Here is a 19701-nt window from a genome sequence, read left to right on the forward strand (position 1 = left end):
CTGGGCTCGTGGAAACGACGTGCGGGAAGCTCGTCGACTCACGTGGTCTGAACGGTCACGTGGTGTGACAAAATGGCTGACTAGAATTGTCGCTGTCTATCGCTTTGTTTTTCTTGGAAGCCGTTTATGCGGATTGTCGTATATAAACATAACACGGAGGAATAACATTTTTTCAGCGTTGATTTAAACGATCCAAGGAAATTTGCTTTGCTTCCTTCGATCAGTATCGAGAGAGTATGATCTCGGTTATGTGTTTATGGGACACGAACTAACCTATCCACTTGTTTGAAATCTCGTCTCTTGCGTCGACGAGAGGATTCCGTTCATCGTCGATTCATGTGATCGGTTCGTTGCCGAGACACTGAGATATTGAGACATGGCAGCGCCCGAAGCGATACAAGTCAGTTCCCTCCCATTACCGCCCGTTCAATATATCAATTTGTACACGGACGAGAATGTTCGTCGTGGAAGAGCCCCGCGACCACCGCCGCCGATACACGATAGCTACTCTATGTTCGGTAACGTGTTTAATGCGGATGACACGATTATCAGGCCGTTGGAGGCTCAAGGAATCAAAAGACTGTACCCGCAACACTTTGACCGACGACGTGAATTGAAGAAGCTCAATCATTCTCTGCTCGTAAATTTCTTGGACTTGATAGATTTGCTTGTCCAATGTCCCGACAGTCCCAGACGCGCCGAGAAGGTAATGTATCTGTAATTTGAATGAGCTTTTGTTAATGCTATGTCTGACATTTTGACTTTGATGAGAAAAATTGTAATATTCTCTATAACAATTATTGATACTTTTATAGGTCGAAGATTTGAGTTTGTTATTCATCCATATCCATCATCTGTTGAACGAATTTAGACCGCATCAGGCCAGAGAAACATTACGAGTTATGATGGAATTACAACGTAGACAACGTCTTGAAACAGCATTGCGTTTCCAAAAACATCTTGAAAAAGTATATTTATTATTGGCATTTTTAATTTCTACATATTGATGATTTCTGTTTCTTATCGAATATGATGTTATTCTAGGTTCAAGAAATATTGCAACATGCCTTACAGATGCTTCCCGATACTTCAGAACTAGACTCTAAACTTGCAATAAATACAGATGTTATGGAATCTGTTGACAACATGGGTTTTAAACAACAAACTCAGGATCCATGCAGTCCAAGTGACCGTATTATGTGCAAAGTGATAGATGATATGATTTCTTCGAATGGACTATTTTGAATATCAATTAATTTATCAATGAATACAATATAATAATTTTACATATATACATATAAAAATTACAATGGTGATACAAGAATAAAATGTGATCTTTTTTAATATTATTTATGTATTTACATATATATAAATGCTAGGATTAATTATTTAAAAATTAGGTTAAATTGAGAATTAGTTTTAAGAATAATCTGTTAATTTTGAAATATAGAATTTAGAATTATTCTATTTTTTTCTCAAAAAATCATTAGATCAATAGAAAATATTAATAAAATAATGCTTGAAGCGCATTTTTTACCTTATTCCTTTGTTGCTTTATTTATAAACTGCTCCAAATTGCTTTAAAATTAACATTTTATTATTTATACATTAGTAATACAGAAGTAATCAATTATATATAACTCAAATAATCATTCACATATATTCTAGTAAAATTGAAATACTTATGATACTTGTAATACAATAAGATTGAAATTATTATGATTGTGCAAGTCCAATTGTATTTAATACAAATAATATGTAATTATTTACGAAGTTTTTATATTAATGCAATATAAAATCTTAAATGTATGTAGAATAAATTATATAAATATTATTAATTATTTATATAAATATAAATAATATATATACATATAGATGTTTACCTGTTTGCTCTTAAAATCAAATGTATTTTTATTAAATCTTGTTTTCTAGCCTTATTTTCTCACCTCTTGTATTTACTGGATAAAAAAACACCACTTAGTATTAAATAATGTTATTTATTGAAATAATTAAAAACATTGACGAATTGTTGATAACGCAAACGTTTTTACACAATGATCATGGATAGAGGGAAGGAAAAGATGGAATAATATTTTTTTGAGACTCACCTCACAAACAGCAATTATACCAAGAAGATATATATATGTAATAATAAACATATAATTAGTTGCTGAAATAGAAAAAATATCAATTAGCTTCTCCAAGTGATCTCTGTTTCAGCATCTATCTTTTCTTGAAAAATTTCTGTAATGAAAAAGAAACACACAATATATAAATATATATATATAATTTTTCAGCTCTGGTCCAATCGACGTTTTCCAAGTTTCTTGTTGGTATATGTTTCCTGCAAAAGAAAAACAACATAATAATTGCTGCTTCAATTCCTCCTCTTATTTATCGAAGAAACACAGATTCAACGAGATTAGAATCTTAATTGAAAATATATATAATATTCATACATATATGTGTGTGTATATGAGAGAACTTTAGATTTTATATAATATATTCAAAAAAGTAATATATTTACATATATATAAAAATATAGAAAATATACAAAAAAATATTATTCATTAAATTTACAGAAATATATATTATTCATTAAATTTATGTCGTTTACTGAAAAAATTGTATATAAGTATTTTTGTTTTTATTAATAAATAATTATATCTGATGTTTCTTCGATTAAATTGCTTTTATGCACCACTGCTTGTAAGTTCTCCTTGTTACGCATTGATCCTGTTGACAAACATCAACAAATATAAAAGTTAGAAAGGATAGGGAAGCTAAGTTAGGAATGGATATATAGGAGATTAAATTTTTTTGCACTCGAAGTTTTTTTGATGAAGAAAGAATAGTGCAAGTCCATTTTCATATGCTTCTCTATCCATAATGTCTGCATTTATCCATTCATATGCGTCACTATCGATGATGTCTCACAATGTCTTGATGTAGTTTGAATTTTGAATATGCATCTTCATCAAGGTTTGCTTCAATTTTCTCATGTATCATCTTGACGAGTTTCATATTTTGCAATTTCTTCTTTCTTCCTTTTCTAATACATAGATAATTTCACCATCATCTCCATCATTTAATCATTCTGTACTATAATTATATAATATTCTCTTTTAATTTTGATACATTGTCAGTGTATACTCTTTGCACATATTCATTTTTTTTCACAACTTTATATATGTCTTGGATTTTTACTGTATAATTTATAGATTATAAGAATTAGACAAAAAGTTTATGTTATGATAATTGCATTTTTTTTTGCAACTTTTTCTCAATGTTTGGAAAACATTAAAAATTTGGAAAATTATTAATCTTCCTCTTTTTGTTACTTATTTGCAATTTATCAGAGTTTAGAAAATGACAAAATCATTTTGATGACACTTATAATCATAGAGAATAAGAAAAGTGGTTTTTGTAATGTCACTTTTTTTGAAAATACTTTCATGTTTAATCTCAAGATAGATCAGCATTTGTCATCATTTCAATCTTAGCTGTATCCGACTTTCTGCTTTTAGTTGTGAATTTTAGTTTTAATTAATAAAAATTCTTTCGCCATGAACCACGAGCTCTTGATCTGAATCCACCTCTTCCTCCAAATCTATTACCTTTAAATCTACCGCGACCTAGAAATTAAAAAAAAATGATTACTAAATTAACATTTATCTTGCATATATGCATACATATACATATACATATATATATATATATATATATATATATATATATATATTTTTTACATCAAATTTTAATATCATGTATCTTTAACTACTTATATACCATAATTCGATATGTTTGAGCTGTATTTGCCACTTGGAGGTGTATATATTTCTCTCTTATTACTTTTATCTTCCTTACTACGCTTATTCGAACCATTATCATTTCCAAATGTAATTGGTGTATGTCTTTTCTGAGCAGAATTTTTTTCATTCTAAAACAGACATAATAAAATTAAAATATTGTATAAAATGTCCACAAATGTGTAAATTATATACAAATTAGTTAAAATGCTTATGAAAATTCATTACCTTCTTATCATTGCAAGGTGTTTTCCATGAAAGATGTATTATACTCTTAAAACTAGGAGGTGAATGAAATAAGTCTTTGATTAAAGTATTGATGTTATTAGTTGTTTTTAATGCAACAACCTTTAATTGATTTTCCTCAGATTTTAATTCCTCTTCTGTTTTGCCACTAATAGCTTCACGTAATTTTTTTATATAACCTTGGATACCTCTTGCAAAATATTGTAATCTTAAACGGAATTCTTTAAGCTGTTCTGGATCTTTTATCAGAAATTCAGGAGTTTGCTTACACAATTTATGAAAAGCATACATCAAACATTCTACATGACTAAATTGTAACTTTGGTACATCAGTAATCTCTGTAGCTGGAGGAAGTGGCATATAAGTCTAAAATATATATAAAATAATAATAAATATAATGGTAATTTTGATACACAAGATAAAAACATTAGACATCATTATATCAACAGAATAAAAAGAATATCAGATTTGTAGAATATAAAATATGAACAGGAACATATTACTCACAATGAGAGTGTTATAAAGTTGTTGAACTTTGTCTTCAGGTTTATCAATACTTCCACAAAACACTGTTAATTCAGCAAGTAATTTTAATAGTTCCAATTGAATGTCTCTACCATCAGGAGAAGTCATCAAAGAGAGATGTGGTAGGACTTGCACACAAATGTATGAAACAAATTTTGACGAATCTATCTGTGACTGAAAACAAAACAGAAATATATAAATATAAAACAATAATTATGCACAAAAAAATATGTAAAACATTCAATCTTGTTCTAAGATATATTTAAATGTATCAAATATGTACATACGCTAAAAAATGGAAGAGCATGTTTAATACATTGAACCAATCTATTCCACTGTTCAACATTAGTATGTTTAAAAGGTACAGACAGTTCTGCTTGTTCTATTGTAATATCAATTAATTCTTGTTGACCAGTAACAGTAGATCCTAGTCTAGTCCAAGCAAGAATTTCCATGATACTGTGGAATTCATCAGCAGTTACATCCTGAGAAAATATATCAATTAAAAAAAATAAATAAACATAAAGTAAACATTTATTATAATATAAGAGCTATAATATAACAGAAGTTTACCTGTAATACTTTTTTACATTCTCCAATCAATAAATCTTCTGGTTCCTTTGTAATAACGTCGTGTCCTATTGCTTTCAGTTTGGTAGCTAAAAATTTTATACAACGTTCTCTCGTTCCATCATCACCATTAATAATTTGACTGAAAAATCCACTTAAAGTACCTACAATCACAGAGTTATTTTAGTCATATGACATTATAAATATACCAATCTTTATATGTGTTTATGGCTTTGAGCATACCTTTTGGATCACTCTTCATAAGCGACATAATACTGTTATGTACAACTGATAATTCCGAAGAGTCCTCAGCTTGTAATAATTGCGCTAAGATATCTGCAATTCTTGCTGTATGTTCCTTATTATCTTTACAAAGAGCTGGTAAATCTTTAATGGCTTGTTTTCGAATCTGTAAGAGGAAAACAAAAATATATTATGTAATTAATTATTTTGAAGTTAATTAGTGATTAGTTGTTACATTAAAGCTTGGAAACATTTATTCAAAAAAATGAATGAAATATAAAGAGTCAACTCATATTTGTAAACTTACAGCCATATCTTCATCTTCACATAAATCCAACTGTGCATCTATAGCTTGATCTGCTAGTTTTGGGAAATGCTTGAAGAACCTTGCAATAAATTGCGATGCTAGCCGTTTTTCTTTGGGTGATCCTTTAACTGCTGTTAAAATTTCCAAATATTCTTTTTCGTGCTGTAACATAAACAATGATATAGAAAATAATTTATAAAAAATACAACAGTTTTTCTGATGTGTTATAAAGATATTTAATGTAAATTCACTTTTAATATTCTCTAAAATGAATATTAATATAATAATTTAATATTTTCTAATTGTGTAAAAATTTGAGAAAATTTTCTGTTATTATCTAAATATGAAGCTGTTCCCGAAAATTATAAATAAAAAAATTATAAATCTCACGATGATGAAATTAAATAAAAATCATTAGCACTGTACAGAATCGTAAAATCCTACTCTATTCCAAGAGTATTATTTGTTTCTATATAGATCCGACATACAGCATCTTTCCACTTTTATATCATATCATATAAATGTACTTATAAAAATTACCATAAATTGAGATAAATTAGTTACTATATTTGAAAATTTCTAAGAATTTTCTAGAAAATTACCAGTAGATATAGTGATTCATTATATCGGCAAGTTATCATTATAATAAATTTTTGTAACATAAGGATTCATAATATATAAGAAGATAGAAATGATTAACACATGAATTTAGTAATATTTAAATATATATTAGAAATGCATGTGCTCCGATATGTGCATAAATTTATCCATTATGGGATTTTTATCAAGTATGGTCATAGACAAAATAATTTCACAATGATTCATATTATACAATGTGAAAATACAGCACATTAAGACGCCACGCACATCTTCGATATTTCGAGATGCATATTGCTATTTCATGAAGCGAGAACGACTTGATGCGTGAACAATATTTATCAGCTATTACATGAGAGAAGGAATGTGCAAACAAGAAGATACCGGTCAAGCTTCTCCTCAGCTATATTTAACCGACTTGGTTAATCACGATAGGCAAGATATAACCAACCACGTACCTGCACCAATTTATCCTTGGCATCCGCGAGGATGCCAAAGTTTTTATATAATTTTTCGATACTGTCAGTACTCATGACGAAGCTTATGCACAATCTTCTATGGCCGAAGACACGAGATACATGCAGGAAACGCAATTGAAAGTCGAGAATTTCAGTCGAACGCCGAATACAGAGCGGCACGCGAACATGGCAGCGCAGTGATACCAATCGGTTTCTGTTTGAAAAAAAAAAAGTTCTCCTACTCCTATCTCTTCGGAAGGAACAAACGGCCCGCTCTTTAGCAAAAGTTAAATTGGTTTCTGCTATTAATTTTCGTCAAAATGATACAAGAGAGTACAATTAAATAATCGTAATTTAATTTCGCGTATAAATTTAACCGATGCATCCTTCTGGGAAATCTACTTGTCGGAGTAGAATAGCGTTTTATCCTGATTATCCAATCAGGATAAAGGAACAAAGATTCCTTTGTTCCAATTGGCTAAAATGTTAATCTGTCGATGAGTAGATTTTCGAACGCATGTTCTCGCGGAAAAAAGTGAGATGGAAATTTCTAGGGATATTATGATATAAACGATTGGCCATTGATAGGGCGTTGACATTAGTCGAAGAGGCGATCGGCTAAGTGATATGCGCGTGTGATATTTGCGTAGTTTTGCGGTATCACACCACATTGCCCTCCCTTGTTATAAATTTACCTGAATTTTGTTATGAATTAATTTAGCCAGAGACATGTCAATTAATCTGACGAAAAACAAAGATGCCTTGACGGCCGCTTGGCACAGCGTGGTCGATGATAAATCGTCCACTAACTGGTACGTGCATGATGCCTTTTCTGTCAATAAAATATTAATACGTTGCGTATTTTCTTGTATCCAACTCTGTAATACCTCTGTAATCGTAAAATTTGTATGGATTCTCAGCAAATACTTGTTTCGTAAACGTTCGGTCCCTTCATGATAAGCACTTTTATTCTTATCGATTTCTTTAACGCTCGCTCTCTATCGTATAGCGATAAAAATTGATAATATAATTTCTTTGTTATTGTTTTGATATAATTGTTACCAAGTGAAAACTATACGTTATTTTATATATTTCTCTTTTTTAATAATATACACAATTTAATAATATAGAATGTATAATCACTTTTATAAATAAAAGATTAGTTATGATTGAAACTGTGATTATTTGATTGTTCACAAAGTATATAATATATACTTAGTTTATAATTGCATGATTGATAGCTAATTTCTCATAAATTCTCATAATTTGACGACAAGATGAATCTTATACAATTATTATTTGATAAAATATATTGCAAGATTGATTAATTAAAATTTTTATTCTTTACAGGGCTTTGTTCGATTATGAAGGGCAGACAAATGATCTAAAAGTAGTTGGAACAGGAAATGGAGGATTGGAAGAAATGATTGATCGATTGAATAGCTGTCATATTATGTATGCATTTTGCAAAGTCATTGATACTAAAACAAGTCTACCAAAATATTTGCTTATTAATTGGGTAAGTATAAAGAGAATTAATATAATCATAACAAAAACTAACAAAATATAATGTAAAAGATATATAACGAAAAATAAAATATAATTTATGTAATGAAATAATCTAATTTTATATTTTTCATTTTTTATAACAAAAGAAATATAAAGCTTTTATGTCATGCTTTTTACAGCAAGGAGAAGGTGCTCCAATTGTTAGGAAAGGAACATGTGCTAATCATATTAGAGATGTAGAGAAATTATTGAAGGGTGCACATATAACAATTACTGCACGTTCAGAAGATGATGTAGAGGTAGATACAATTATGGCAAAACTTGCACGAGCAACAGCCTCTGCATATAAATTTAATGAACCTCGTGGTGAAAATGAAGGACATGCAGGTCCTATCGGAACAACATATCGCCGGTATATTTTTCATTCTTTTTCATATTTATATTTTATATTATTTATATTAGTTTAAGATGCTAAGTGTGTATAATCTCAGTTTTAAAAAAGTAATATCATAGTTTGTAAAATACAATCCCTAATATATACTTTATAGAGTAATCCCTGAACAAGAGATAAACGCAACAGAAAGAGATCAATTTTGGCAAAAGGAAGAAATGGAAGAGAAAAAGAGACTGGAACAAGAACGATTACGTTGCGAACAAGAACGACAAAAGTTAGAGAAAGAAGTTAGAGCTCGAGAAGAAAAAGAAGCACAACTGAGAGAGCAACAAGTATGTTCCTTAATTTAATCTCGTGTTTTTTGTTCATATATCATATACATCTTAGATATACCAATGTGCCATATCTCATGAAAAATTACTTCTATTAGGTAACCGCTAAAGAAAATTCGATCGCGCGGCAAAAGTTGGCCGAACAACGTGCCGAGGAGGCGAATAACTTACGCAATCAATTAGCTGCACAAAATTATAACAATGATGTCGAGGATGATCATAAATCACGAAGCGAAGAGCTACGAAGACAGAGGACCAAAGAGACGCAACAATTGATAGCTCAAAGAACAATAAATGCTAGAGCGGTATTTGAACAGAACTCGGCGGCTGGTCAAATGAAAACAAGTCCTATTCAACAATTTTTACCTAAAAACAATCACGTAGAGTCTGTGAGAAAAGCATTAGAAGACACTCAGATAAAGGAGCCTGTAAAATCTTGCGAGGAAACATCGGTCGAAGAGACAAAACTTACAAATGTGGAGACAGTGACAACTTCATCATCTGCAGTGCCTCAATCTCAAAACGCTAATCAGGAATCGAAAACAACAGTGAAGAATTTACAATCGCAATCCGAACAACCAATAGAAACTAAGGAACAAGTCACTGAAAATGAATTGTACAATCAGTTCGATGGCCCGTATTTATATTTCGATCCGAATAACGAGGGAATGAAAGCCAGAGCTTTATACGATTATCAAGCAGCTGATGATACGGAAATCACTTTTGATCCTGGAGATATAATTACGCATATAGACGCTATCGATGAAGGTTGGTGGCAAGGGCTTGGGCCTGATGGGACTTATGGACTCTTTCCTGCTAATTATGTTGAAGTCATTGACTATACCACAACATGATAGAACAATAACTTTAAAAGAAATGAATGAGAAATTCTTTTTCGTTCTTTTCTTCTCTTCATAATTATCCGTTTGGAAAAATTAATACGCAATCCTATCCTTGATGATTACAACTATGTCTTTAAATATAAACCATGTCATATGATAATGACTAGAGAACATTTTTGTGACAAATGCGCTTAGCATATTTGATAGCAATTGAGAAATGTTTCCACAATGTTTTGCGCCTTCCATATCATTGTTTAATCGTAAGATATTTATCCGAGAAGTATACACAGTTGATCTTTCAATTAGTAAAACCTTATATTTGATTAAAATGTTAATTATCCATCGACATAGAGTGTATGTCTTCCGAGCGGGTCATACAGCTTTTATCCGATAATTAATCGATATTACATAAATATATATCTTTTTATAATACCTGTAGATGCCGATGTAGCAATAACTAAGAACCTTATAATGTCCACAGAACTGTGTCATACAAAATTGTAATAACTAGTTATTCAGACATATATCATTTTTAAAACAAATATTTCAATTTGTTATAATTTAATAACAAAAGAAATTTAGTATTAAAATGTCTCTATTTATATATATAAAAAAAAATTGCTTTTTAATTTTTTTTATATTAAACGTTTTAAATATTGGTGCTATTCATATTTAACGAGAAAAAAAAAACACATCAAAATGTTTTTTTGTGTTGAAAATTGTTAGTGAAATGATATAAGAGTGATGATATATCTCGACATGTATTAGATATCAAATTATTTTATTGTATATGAAACATAAATTTTGATAGATAATAATGAAATAAAATAGCATCACAAGATTCATGTTACATAAATAAAACAAAGAAAATCACCTACGATAATTCTGATTTTGACCGCCACTTCCATTACCCGCATGACTCAAAAACGCTAAATGTCCTTTTGGACATTTATTGGCATAATGACCTTTCTGTCCACACTTGTAACACGTCACCTCTTCGAGCGGCTTTTGTGGTCCTCGCGGTGGCGGCGGTCCATTATGCATATTCATATGATGATGCGATGTGTGAGAATTATTATCAATATCTTGCCTGACTTGAGCTTCTCGTACGTCGGGCGGCATTTTATTGCAATAAATTGCCTTGTGACCGCCCTCTCCACAGAAATGACAGGTGATCATCACCTTTTTACCTTCCTTTGGTTGCATATCTTGTACCGCTGGTAATTCAAATCTTGGACTAAACACAGATATTAAAATGTAGAGATCTCGAATATATTTCAACATAATGGATACTTGCATTTTAATAAACTTACTGCATGAATTTGCAATTTGGTCCTTCTGGACAAAAACCAGCCAAATAAGCCATACAAAGAACTCGTCTGACATGTCGATGTCTGCATAAAGGACCATGCCTACAAAAACCACGATCGTACCATGGACAATCTCTGACTTTTGTCTCAGGGTCAATGTGTAAGAATGGACATTCCTTATTGTGACATGCATCTATAATTAATTTTAACTGTATAAATATAATTTAATTATGTTACATAGTTAAAATACACATTAAATATTATACAAAAGAATCATTATATATTGAATTCTTGCATATAAAGTACATGTTCACAAGGAGGGAAAATTTTTAGTCTTGTAAATAATGATAATTAATACTTTTATTAGGCTACTTACTAAATCTAGAATAAAAATAACATTCCGGCATTTTTGTCATGTCATATTCGTGCAGAAATTCACATTGATCACCCTTTTTACAAAGACCTCTTAACCAATGTTTACATACTATTGTGCGATCACCACGAACATGTCTAAAAGGACATGATGCTCCTTTACTGCAGGTACCTCTTGGATAAAATTGACAAACCGCAGCAATTGATTCTGCAAGTTGGTGGGAAGGAAATTATTTATATTAATAGTTTTATAGATATATAAAATGTTCAATATATAATACATCTGTCTTATAAAAATATTGCATTATATATTTTCTACAGTAGTAAACATAAGCTACCAAATATAATTTATAGAGGTTTAATAACTCATAAAAATTAAAAGTAGAGCAGGAATTATACAATTATAGAAAATATGATCAACGAAAAATAATATACTTTAGCAAATTTAGAGTTTATTCTAATTCTATTAAAAGAGAGTAAAAATCATTATTTACTTTTCAAATTACACACATTTCTAAAATTGCATATTTCTATATAATGTTCTAAAATTAAATTTTTATTATACGATTAATTAGTAAATATTGAAATTAGTTGTCGAATATAATATTATCTCCTTTTATATATTTATATAAAGCCTAAATCACATATGAGAGCAACTCCAATGCTAAATACTCAAAGATTCTATTGGAGAGTATCATTGAAAAAAAATTATAAATAAACTATAAAACTGTCATTATATATTAATACAATATTGTTGACAAAAATCATACCGTCTGTTTTTATACAGTTGAAGTGAAGGACACAAAAAAATAATCAAATATGACAATATTATACTGTGCGCAAACTTAACCTAACATAATCCACCATATGAAAACAAACATAAGAGGACGTACTGTCCATGCCGGTAAAAGGTAACGGAAGAGCTCCATACTGCTCGTCAAGAGCAATTTCAATGTCAAATCTCATGTGTTCGACGTTTGCCACTACACATTCCATTGTTACTGCAAAAATCTAAACAAACAAACACAATATACATTCATGCTCCGTCTGCTCCGAACACCGCTGAATATTTCTGAAATCGTTGGACGTAGCCAATATTATCGTACAATTTGTCTCTAAAAACGTAAAGTTGGTATTTGGAATCATGGCCGGTGATAGCTTGAATTTCCCTAGTTTAATATTTAATTTATCGAAAGCTCGCCATCGAAGCACTGCTGAATACCATTTTTGCGTTTGATACTGTATCATATCGATTAATTAAGATTCGTCTGTCTGAAAAAGAAATCCAACGAGAAAGTATTGGACACTATCGTTTGCAATATTAAGTAAGTACCGCTATAGTTATAAAAATCAGAAAGATTTATCACATCGCATACGTTGCGATTTGATATTTTATCTTTGATATTATTGAAAATTATAATAAATAATTATTTATATTAATTCGTACAATAATATTAATGAATTAATGCATTGTGTCTATTTTTATATATGCTGTATAAATATATTTCAAATTTTGTCGTTATATTAGAAGTAATTACTCCAATTGATTTGCTGTTTCGATCATTTCGATACTTTGAAAATCGTAATAGTTTGAATATCGCGCTCAGTTCGATAAAATTCGAATGGTCAGTGAAGGCTGTCGCGCAGTTATATTCAAATCGCTCTCTTTACTTTCCGCGATTATAGTTGCCTGAAAAAAGTTTCGAGCGCCGAAATATTTTCGCGAGTGTCTCTCGTCCGATGTCGAATGAACAATTGTGATACGCTAAATATGATGCACAATCGCCATATTATTCGCGATTTCGATAATCCGTTTTCATTCGTCGAAAATCGATCGAATTTCTCTCCACCTAGTTTCCTTTTCTAACCAAAGTGTATCAAAAGTGCATTTTCTGCAGTTGAACAATAATCGATAGATATGCAAGGCTGGCGATCGTATCATTTTCCCGGCATTTTTGTACATCGATTTTGGTAAGAAAAATTTTATCATCGATCTTTCTCGTCTCATCAAAATTATTTGACTATACCAAAATAGAGATAAATTGAATATTTCATTTAAATAACGCAAAGAATATTTTAATTAAATGAAGACAAATCGCCTCAATCGACATCAAAGTCATCCTAGCGTGCAAAAAATGGATGAAATTCGCATATTTGACGAGATTCGACAAATGTAATATTAGGCTAAAACAATATGCCGCAACGCAGAATGACATTCGCGGAAAATTGTCGCGGTCGCGCGCGACGATGCGCCGAGCCGCGAGGTGCTGTCATCTGCCTCGGATCGGAGACTCGCGCTTCCGGCACTACGTGACAGAGGGCTTCGGAGTGGGAAAAGTGGGGGAGCGGCGCGAGGAAGAAAATGGCCGACGAGGCTACGGTAAAAGGGCAGGGACGTCGTGCGAGGTGCGCGTTGCGCGACACGAGATTGCCAGTTTGGCGATAGACCGCGCGAAAAAGGGCCGTGCAAGTTTGCGCCGGGGAGGGCCCCACGACGTCGCTCGCCTCGCGGTCGCGCGTGAGAGCCGCACAGACGAGACAGGACTCCGAAGCCCGTCGTCGTCCGCCGTCACCTGTCGTCGATCGCTCGTCGCTGCTCCGACTCCGCCGTTTGAAAAAAGCGCTCGCGGGCCGAGTTTAGCCGACCGGGGAGGGCTCGCCGGAGAGGTAAACACTCGATCTCGTTACTGGCGCCTCCGCCTGCCTCCGTCTGCCTCTTATCGGCATCCATCCTGCCTCGTTCCCGCGTTGCTAAGCGTCGTCGTCGCGATCGCGTCGCCGCGTCGCGCCGCGCGATCGCCGTCCGTGAGATTCTCCGCGTGCGACGACGATTGATCGATCAGCAGGTTGGTGGGTTCTCTCGCTCTCGCACTCGCTCTCGCTCGCGCGCACTTGTCAGGGCCACTTGTGGCCGTCGGCCAGCGGTCGTTGTTTAAAGGGCGTGCTGCTGTCGTTACCGTTGCGCTCGGCGACTTTTCGACTCCCGTTCGCGTTTTCACGTCCTACGTCGTGTGCGCCGCATCTTTGTCGTCGCGTGCACGTTCGGAAAACGAGGACGCACGGCTCGGGGAGAAAAATCGAGGAGAGTGACGGACGTCGCGTCGCGTCGCGTCGCGTCTCGATTATTTATTTCTCCTGGAATCCTACGTACGGAGTCCTGCGGAGAGCCGAATCGCGACGGGCGCAATGAGATTTAAAGGGATCGATTTGTCAACAAGTCGATGAGAGAGTGCGCGCACAGTTCCGGCACACATTACGACGGATTCTCGCCTCGCTCGGATACTTTTATCACCGTTTCCGTCGCGCGCGTCTCTCGCGAATGCTCCGATTTGCGTGCACTTGTCGTTTTATTGTACATCGTTTCGTTTTTTATTACAGATTGATAAAACACGTAGCGTTCGTAATATTCTGCCCGTGAATATCCTCTCGATATTGTGTCCGTTTTTGTGGAAAAAATATCCGTTTTTACCGCGATATAAAAAAGCCATGTATATTGCGACAAAGAGACGCGATAACGGTTAATAGCTGACAAAATATTTGTGAAATTACGATATAAATAATAATCGCGTTTATATACTGTTTGATCGAGATGTGTTATTTGCATTGGAATTGTTTACAGATAAATCCAGCTCGCGAGCCGTATCGCAATTATTAAAATCCACAATGGCAGTTAGGTAGTTGTGGAAATTAAAACTGGACATTCGTGAATTTCGAGTATATTTATTTATTTTGAAGATGTAAAGAAAAAAACAGTCATAATGAAGCCACAGAAGAAGGCTGTTGTTGCCAGAAAGGCAACTAAAATGCCAACAGTCGCCAAGAAACGTCGCACATTTATAGAGAAGACCATGTCCGATGTGAGGAAGGAGAAGAAATCAAAGAAAAATGACAAAATGGGAGATCCAAAGAAGAAGATAGACAATGATAAGAAGAAATTAGAAAAAGTGGAAGATAGGAAAAAGTTTGATGACAAGAAGAAGATGGAAGAAAAACGAAAGGAACGATCCGATAAGCCAGATGAAAAGAAAAAACAATTGATCAAAGATTATGAGAAGAAATCTGACAAAATTGATGAAAGAAAAATAGAGAAAGGAGATGATAAAACAAATAACGAAGAAATAAATCAAGAGACTGTGGATAAGAAAAAATTATCAAAATGTGAAGAGAAAGCGAAATTAGAGAAGCAATTTGTTGATAATAAAAAGAAGGTTGAAAAAACGGAGGAAAAGAAGAAGAATATAAAATTCGACGATAATACAAATATGGAGGATAATGTGAAATCTTTAAATACAATGGAAAATAAAGATGCATTTGAAGATAAGATCGATGCCCTCCCTTCACTTACTAAAAAAAGAAGCAAAGATGAGAAGAAAAAAGATGGCAAACTGGTTAAATCCGATGCTAAGACAATATCGAAAAATTCTACCGCGAAAGATAAAAAATCTGATCGAAAGAAAATTTCCGAGAAGGATGCGGCGAGCAATAAACTTTCTTCTGCTAAAACAAAGAAAGATTCGAAAACGAAACAAAGTCAGAAGAAAAGTATTACAAGAAAAACAGTTCTGACAAAGAAGCCTCATTTATCGATAGTTAAAAGATTGGTGGATAAAAAAATTAAGTTAGTCAAACCAATTAAAAGCGAAGAAATGAGTGAAGATGAGGATGCGGTTAAAAAAGCAAAGAAGAAAAATAGTAACATTGCCAAGAACAAAATTTTACAAGAAAAAAAACCAAAGTTGGCCAAACACATGAAAGCCAAATTGCCTCAAAAACATTCAAAAATCAGTGTCTTAAAAAGGGAAGATAAATTGAAAGCTATAACAGAGAAAATTATGGCAAGAAAGAAAATTGAATTGAAAGAATCTGAGGAAACTGAACATAAAAAGGTTGCAAGCAAAGATGAAGCCTCTCAAGGGCCAGAAGTAAGTAGCATTAAAAGTGAAATCGTAGAGGATTCAGATAAAAGGAAAGAAGAGAGTTTTCCAGCAAAAATACAGGATAATAAGAAGGCTATCAAAAGTGGTAACAAAATTAGTAGCAAGACTCCGAAAAAGGCAGGGAAAACAATAAAGGTACAAACGGAGAGCAATAATCAAACATCAGCTTCATCTGAAGATGTATCTTCCGAGGAATCTAATAAACACATTAAAGTCTCCGAAGATAACGTAAAGTCTGCGAAACAGGAACAAATCGGCGCCGAGAACACGGTTGAATTAGATTTAAAAGTCGAAGCGATGAATGGAGAGAGTGCTAGTGGCATTACATCTCAATCTGACTCGGAGGACGATTTTGACGATGAATATAAGAAAAGTAAGCAAAAGGATGCCAAGAATAAAGATCGAGCCAACTCACCGTCGGACGAACGTACGCGAGGAATGCGACTTTTTGGCTTTTGGAGTAAACCAAAACCACCCAGGGTCGCGTCATTGAATGCCTTGGCTAAAGTTCACTGCCTCTACGAAAATGAGACCGGCGGAGTCTATCTTGGAGGTTTCTGCAAGTCGAAACCCGAGAAGGAAAAAGAAAAGCCGAAGAAAATGAAGGAGGAGAAGGAGGAGCAGCCGCGTAAGGAGAAGGAGAAGAAAGTCGAATGCAAAACGGAGGACAACGTTTTGAAAAGAAAATTGAGGAATGTGCCAGGATTGCGTGGCAAGCACTGGGATATGTTGGAGAGCTCGTCGTCTTCTTCTTCTTCAGATGAAGACTGCGAGAAGGAAAAGAATGCTGAACCAAGCAAGAAGAAAATGACCAAAAGGAGGAAAAAAAACGAAGAAGTAATGGATCTGAAGGACATGGTTGTTTGCAAGAGGATGGCCAGTCTTAATGCCACTGCCATTTTGGCTGCTTCCTACTCCGATGAGAAAAATCTTTGTGGTAGCAGCAGCAGTGATACCTCCAGTGAGTCGGAAGTAGAGATAATTAAAAGACGTAGACAAAATGACTTGGACGTAGATAAGAAGAAATCCAGACAAGGCTCCGATCCGGAGGAGGTTATTAAGCCATCCAAGAAAGTTGTCATCGTTAATCAGGACACGGACGTCACTATCACTGGTAATTAATCATGCGTGGCTTAAGCGCGAAAATTCTAATGATCTTCTTATTGCGATAACAAATTCTTTTCAAGGTGTTTACGTCAATCAAACTCGATCCACCCATCACGAAGGTTTTTGCAGTATTGCTGGTATGCAGTATAGAATCAGTTCTACCAGTCATACTCAAACTGCAGCTACCGCAGTGGCTACTGAGCTTCACGATCAGGTTTGTGTTCATTCATGATTGCTTTTTATTTGGTCAGACAAACATTACATAACATTATATTATTTTACATCACCTACACATTTAAACTAAAAGTTATGATTTATCAAAAACATTCGTAAAAAAGTTTTGTATATATATATATATATATATATATATATATGTATATATATATGTATATATATATATGTTTATATGTATATATAACATACAAAATTTATATGTATATATAAATTTATATGTATATAAATTTTACATGTATATATAAACATACAAAAGTTTTGTATATATATATATATATATGTATATATATATGTATATATATATATGTTTATATGTATATATATATATATATATATATATATATATACATATAAACTAAAATTGTTATGTTTCATTTGTTTATTATGCCATATTTCTCATAAGTTATTATATATTTTTTTTACTTAACAAATTATTAAAACTTCTAAGAGTGCTTATTATACATGCATGTTTTAAAAAAATATGTATATAAATATTATTACATATTTTTAATTGTGAATATATTTAACTTGAATATTATAATTTTAAATTTTACTGATTTTAAATTTTACTGATTTTAAATTTTAATTATTAAATTCGTACATAAAAAGATATATATGCGTATTTCTATTTTTACATTCATATTGTGTGTTTCATAATAATATTACATTGCTTCATATTAATATTATATTAAACAACTCAAATTTATATCTTTTTATCAATTAATTTCTTTATTTAAATTTCTATCCAAGTTAAAAATTTTATTAATTTTAAAGTGTATGATTAAAAATTTTGTTAATTTAAAAATATAATAATTATAAATATATTATTATCTCTGTTCTTATTAAGCAAAAGACGGAACAGCCTTGCAAATCCTACACGCCACTAGGTGCATTATCTTCTATGCAGCCACCAGGTAGCCAGGGTAATCATCCTAACATGTCACCTCGCAGGCATTCAGCATTCTCAGCTCCTCATCAACACGGTGAGTCAAACGCAACTGCATGTTTCTACGCTTTATTTCTCAGTTGCTTCTTACATGCAATAAGATTGTCTATATATCTATATCTATTATAATAAGAAATTTATTAAAAACCATCTTAAAACCAAAAAAATACTTCGAAAAGCTATTACATCGTGCTCTTTCATTTTCCATTTATTCAACATGATTTAGGTCTAGCTCTCACAGGTCGCGTTTCATGTAGTAAATGTACACCGCTCGTTATAATTAATTTACTTGCCTCTCGCGTATATGATAACGTATATTCGTGAAACGATCTAAAACGAAAAATTACGCATTTGTTGGATAAACGAGTTGGCGCGCAAATGCTGAAATTTACGCGTAAATGATTATACAATAAGTGAAGCGGAGCGAGCTGATTTTTCATTAACGAAGAGATGCCACGAAAAATTTTCCCGTCTCTTCCTCCAAAGTGTACGCCAACATTGTATCGCTCGAGCGCGCGTTATTATTGCTGCTCGACGATTTCCTCTTCCAACCTGCGGCGAACGGTTGGCTTTTCTCTTTGTTCCATTGACGCTTTCTCACCGCGTCTTGTTCTCTCACCCTCCTTATTCCCTCCTCGATTCACTCGCGAGACATACACATTGCACGCCATAGTCCACGATATGACAGCGTGCGAATACACGTGTACGCGCGTACGAGAAAGGCCGCGCCATTTGCTGGCGATTCAGAATCGAAAAGGCGTCGTTCGTTCGTTCTTCGTGCCGCTGGGTATATACTCGTTATATTATTCTTTGTTATATTATTCCGTTCATCTTACGATTCATGTTAATTGCTGGCCTCTTAATTCCATTCTTCCATTATTCTATGCATCTCTGATATATCTCAAGATATGTAAATACGCGTAAGCGCGGGACTTGCAATAACGAACCCTTTCTCGTACGTAC

General features: G+C 33.1%; 5 protein-coding genes across 10 annotated transcripts in view; 3 read left to right on the plus strand and 2 right to left on the minus strand.

Annotated features, from left to right (window-relative positions):
• Nucleotides 1-52: 52 nt before the first annotated feature.
• On the plus strand, nucleotides 53-1291 carry LOC105249780 (mediator of RNA polymerase II transcription subunit 7). The gene is made up of 3 exons (XM_011255506.3): nucleotides 53-706; nucleotides 816-968; nucleotides 1045-1291. The coding sequence occupies exons 1-3, from the start codon at nucleotides 377-379 to the stop codon at nucleotides 1243-1245; spliced, it is 684 nt and encodes a 227-aa protein (XP_011253808.1). The 5' UTR covers nucleotides 53-376; the 3' UTR covers nucleotides 1246-1291.
• Nucleotides 1292-3307: 2016 nt separating this feature from the next.
• Nucleotides 3308-6947, minus strand: LOC105249781 (apoptosis inhibitor 5). Its single transcript, XM_011255507.3, has 9 exons — nucleotides 6756-6947; nucleotides 5701-5862; nucleotides 5394-5559; nucleotides 5154-5314; nucleotides 4868-5065; nucleotides 4563-4754; nucleotides 4038-4421; nucleotides 3790-3940; nucleotides 3308-3635 (listed from the first exon to the last, which is right to left on the minus strand). Exons 1-9 carry the CDS (start codon nucleotides 6828-6830, stop codon nucleotides 3547-3549), a joined length of 1578 nt encoding a protein of 525 aa, XP_011253809.1. The 5' UTR covers nucleotides 6831-6947; the 3' UTR covers nucleotides 3308-3546.
• Nucleotides 6948-7340: 393 nt separating this feature from the next.
• Nucleotides 7341-10348, plus strand: LOC105249782 (drebrin-like protein). The gene is made up of 5 exons (XM_011255509.3): nucleotides 7341-7567; nucleotides 8106-8274; nucleotides 8444-8676; nucleotides 8813-8990; nucleotides 9089-10348. Exons 1-5 carry the CDS (start codon nucleotides 7485-7487, stop codon nucleotides 9842-9844), a joined length of 1419 nt encoding a protein of 472 aa, XP_011253811.2. The 5' UTR covers nucleotides 7341-7484; the 3' UTR covers nucleotides 9845-10348.
• Nucleotides 10349-10642: 294 nt separating this feature from the next.
• Nucleotides 10643-12850, minus strand: LOC105249783 (cleavage and polyadenylation specificity factor subunit 4). 2 transcript variants are annotated; one of them, XM_011255511.3, is made up of 5 exons: nucleotides 12621-12850; nucleotides 12408-12525; nucleotides 11519-11722; nucleotides 11146-11335; nucleotides 10643-11069 (listed from the first exon to the last, which is right to left on the minus strand). In XM_011255511.3, the coding sequence occupies exons 2-5, from the start codon at nucleotides 12508-12510 to the stop codon at nucleotides 10703-10705; spliced, it is 864 nt and encodes a 287-aa protein (XP_011253813.1). In that variant the 5' UTR covers nucleotides 12511-12525; nucleotides 12621-12850; the 3' UTR covers nucleotides 10643-10702. The 2 variants fall into 2 exon arrangements, with proteins under 2 accessions (XP_011253813.1, XP_011253812.1); XM_011255510.3 differs by lacking the exon at nucleotides 12621-12850 and having other exon boundaries at nucleotides 12408-12611.
• Nucleotides 12851-13794: 944 nt separating this feature from the next.
• Nucleotides 13795-19701, plus strand: part of LOC105249784 (inactive histone-lysine N-methyltransferase 2E) — a 109441-nt gene continuing 103534 nt past the window's right edge. The window contains exons 1-4 of one of the 5 annotated variants that reach the window (XM_011255515.2): nucleotides 13795-14360; nucleotides 15134-17565; nucleotides 17639-17772; nucleotides 18640-18775. In XM_011255515.2, coding sequence (XP_011253817.1) covers nucleotides 15273-17565; nucleotides 17639-17772; nucleotides 18640-18775 — 2563 coding nt within the window. In that variant the 5' untranslated portion in view covers nucleotides 13795-14360; nucleotides 15134-15272. Of the gene's footprint in view, nucleotides 14361-14414; nucleotides 15032-15133; nucleotides 17566-17638; nucleotides 17773-18639; nucleotides 18776-19701 lie in introns of those variants that run through there. The other 4 variants (XM_011255512.3, XM_011255514.3, XM_011255513.3 and 1 more) reach the window with 4 other exon arrangements.

This window comes from Camponotus floridanus, unplaced genomic scaffold, assembly GCF_003227725.1.
Source record: "Camponotus floridanus strain SB8 unplaced genomic scaffold, Cflo_v7.5 scaffold25, whole genome shotgun sequence".
Taxonomy (NCBI): domain Eukaryota; kingdom Metazoa; phylum Arthropoda; class Insecta; order Hymenoptera; family Formicidae; genus Camponotus; species Camponotus floridanus.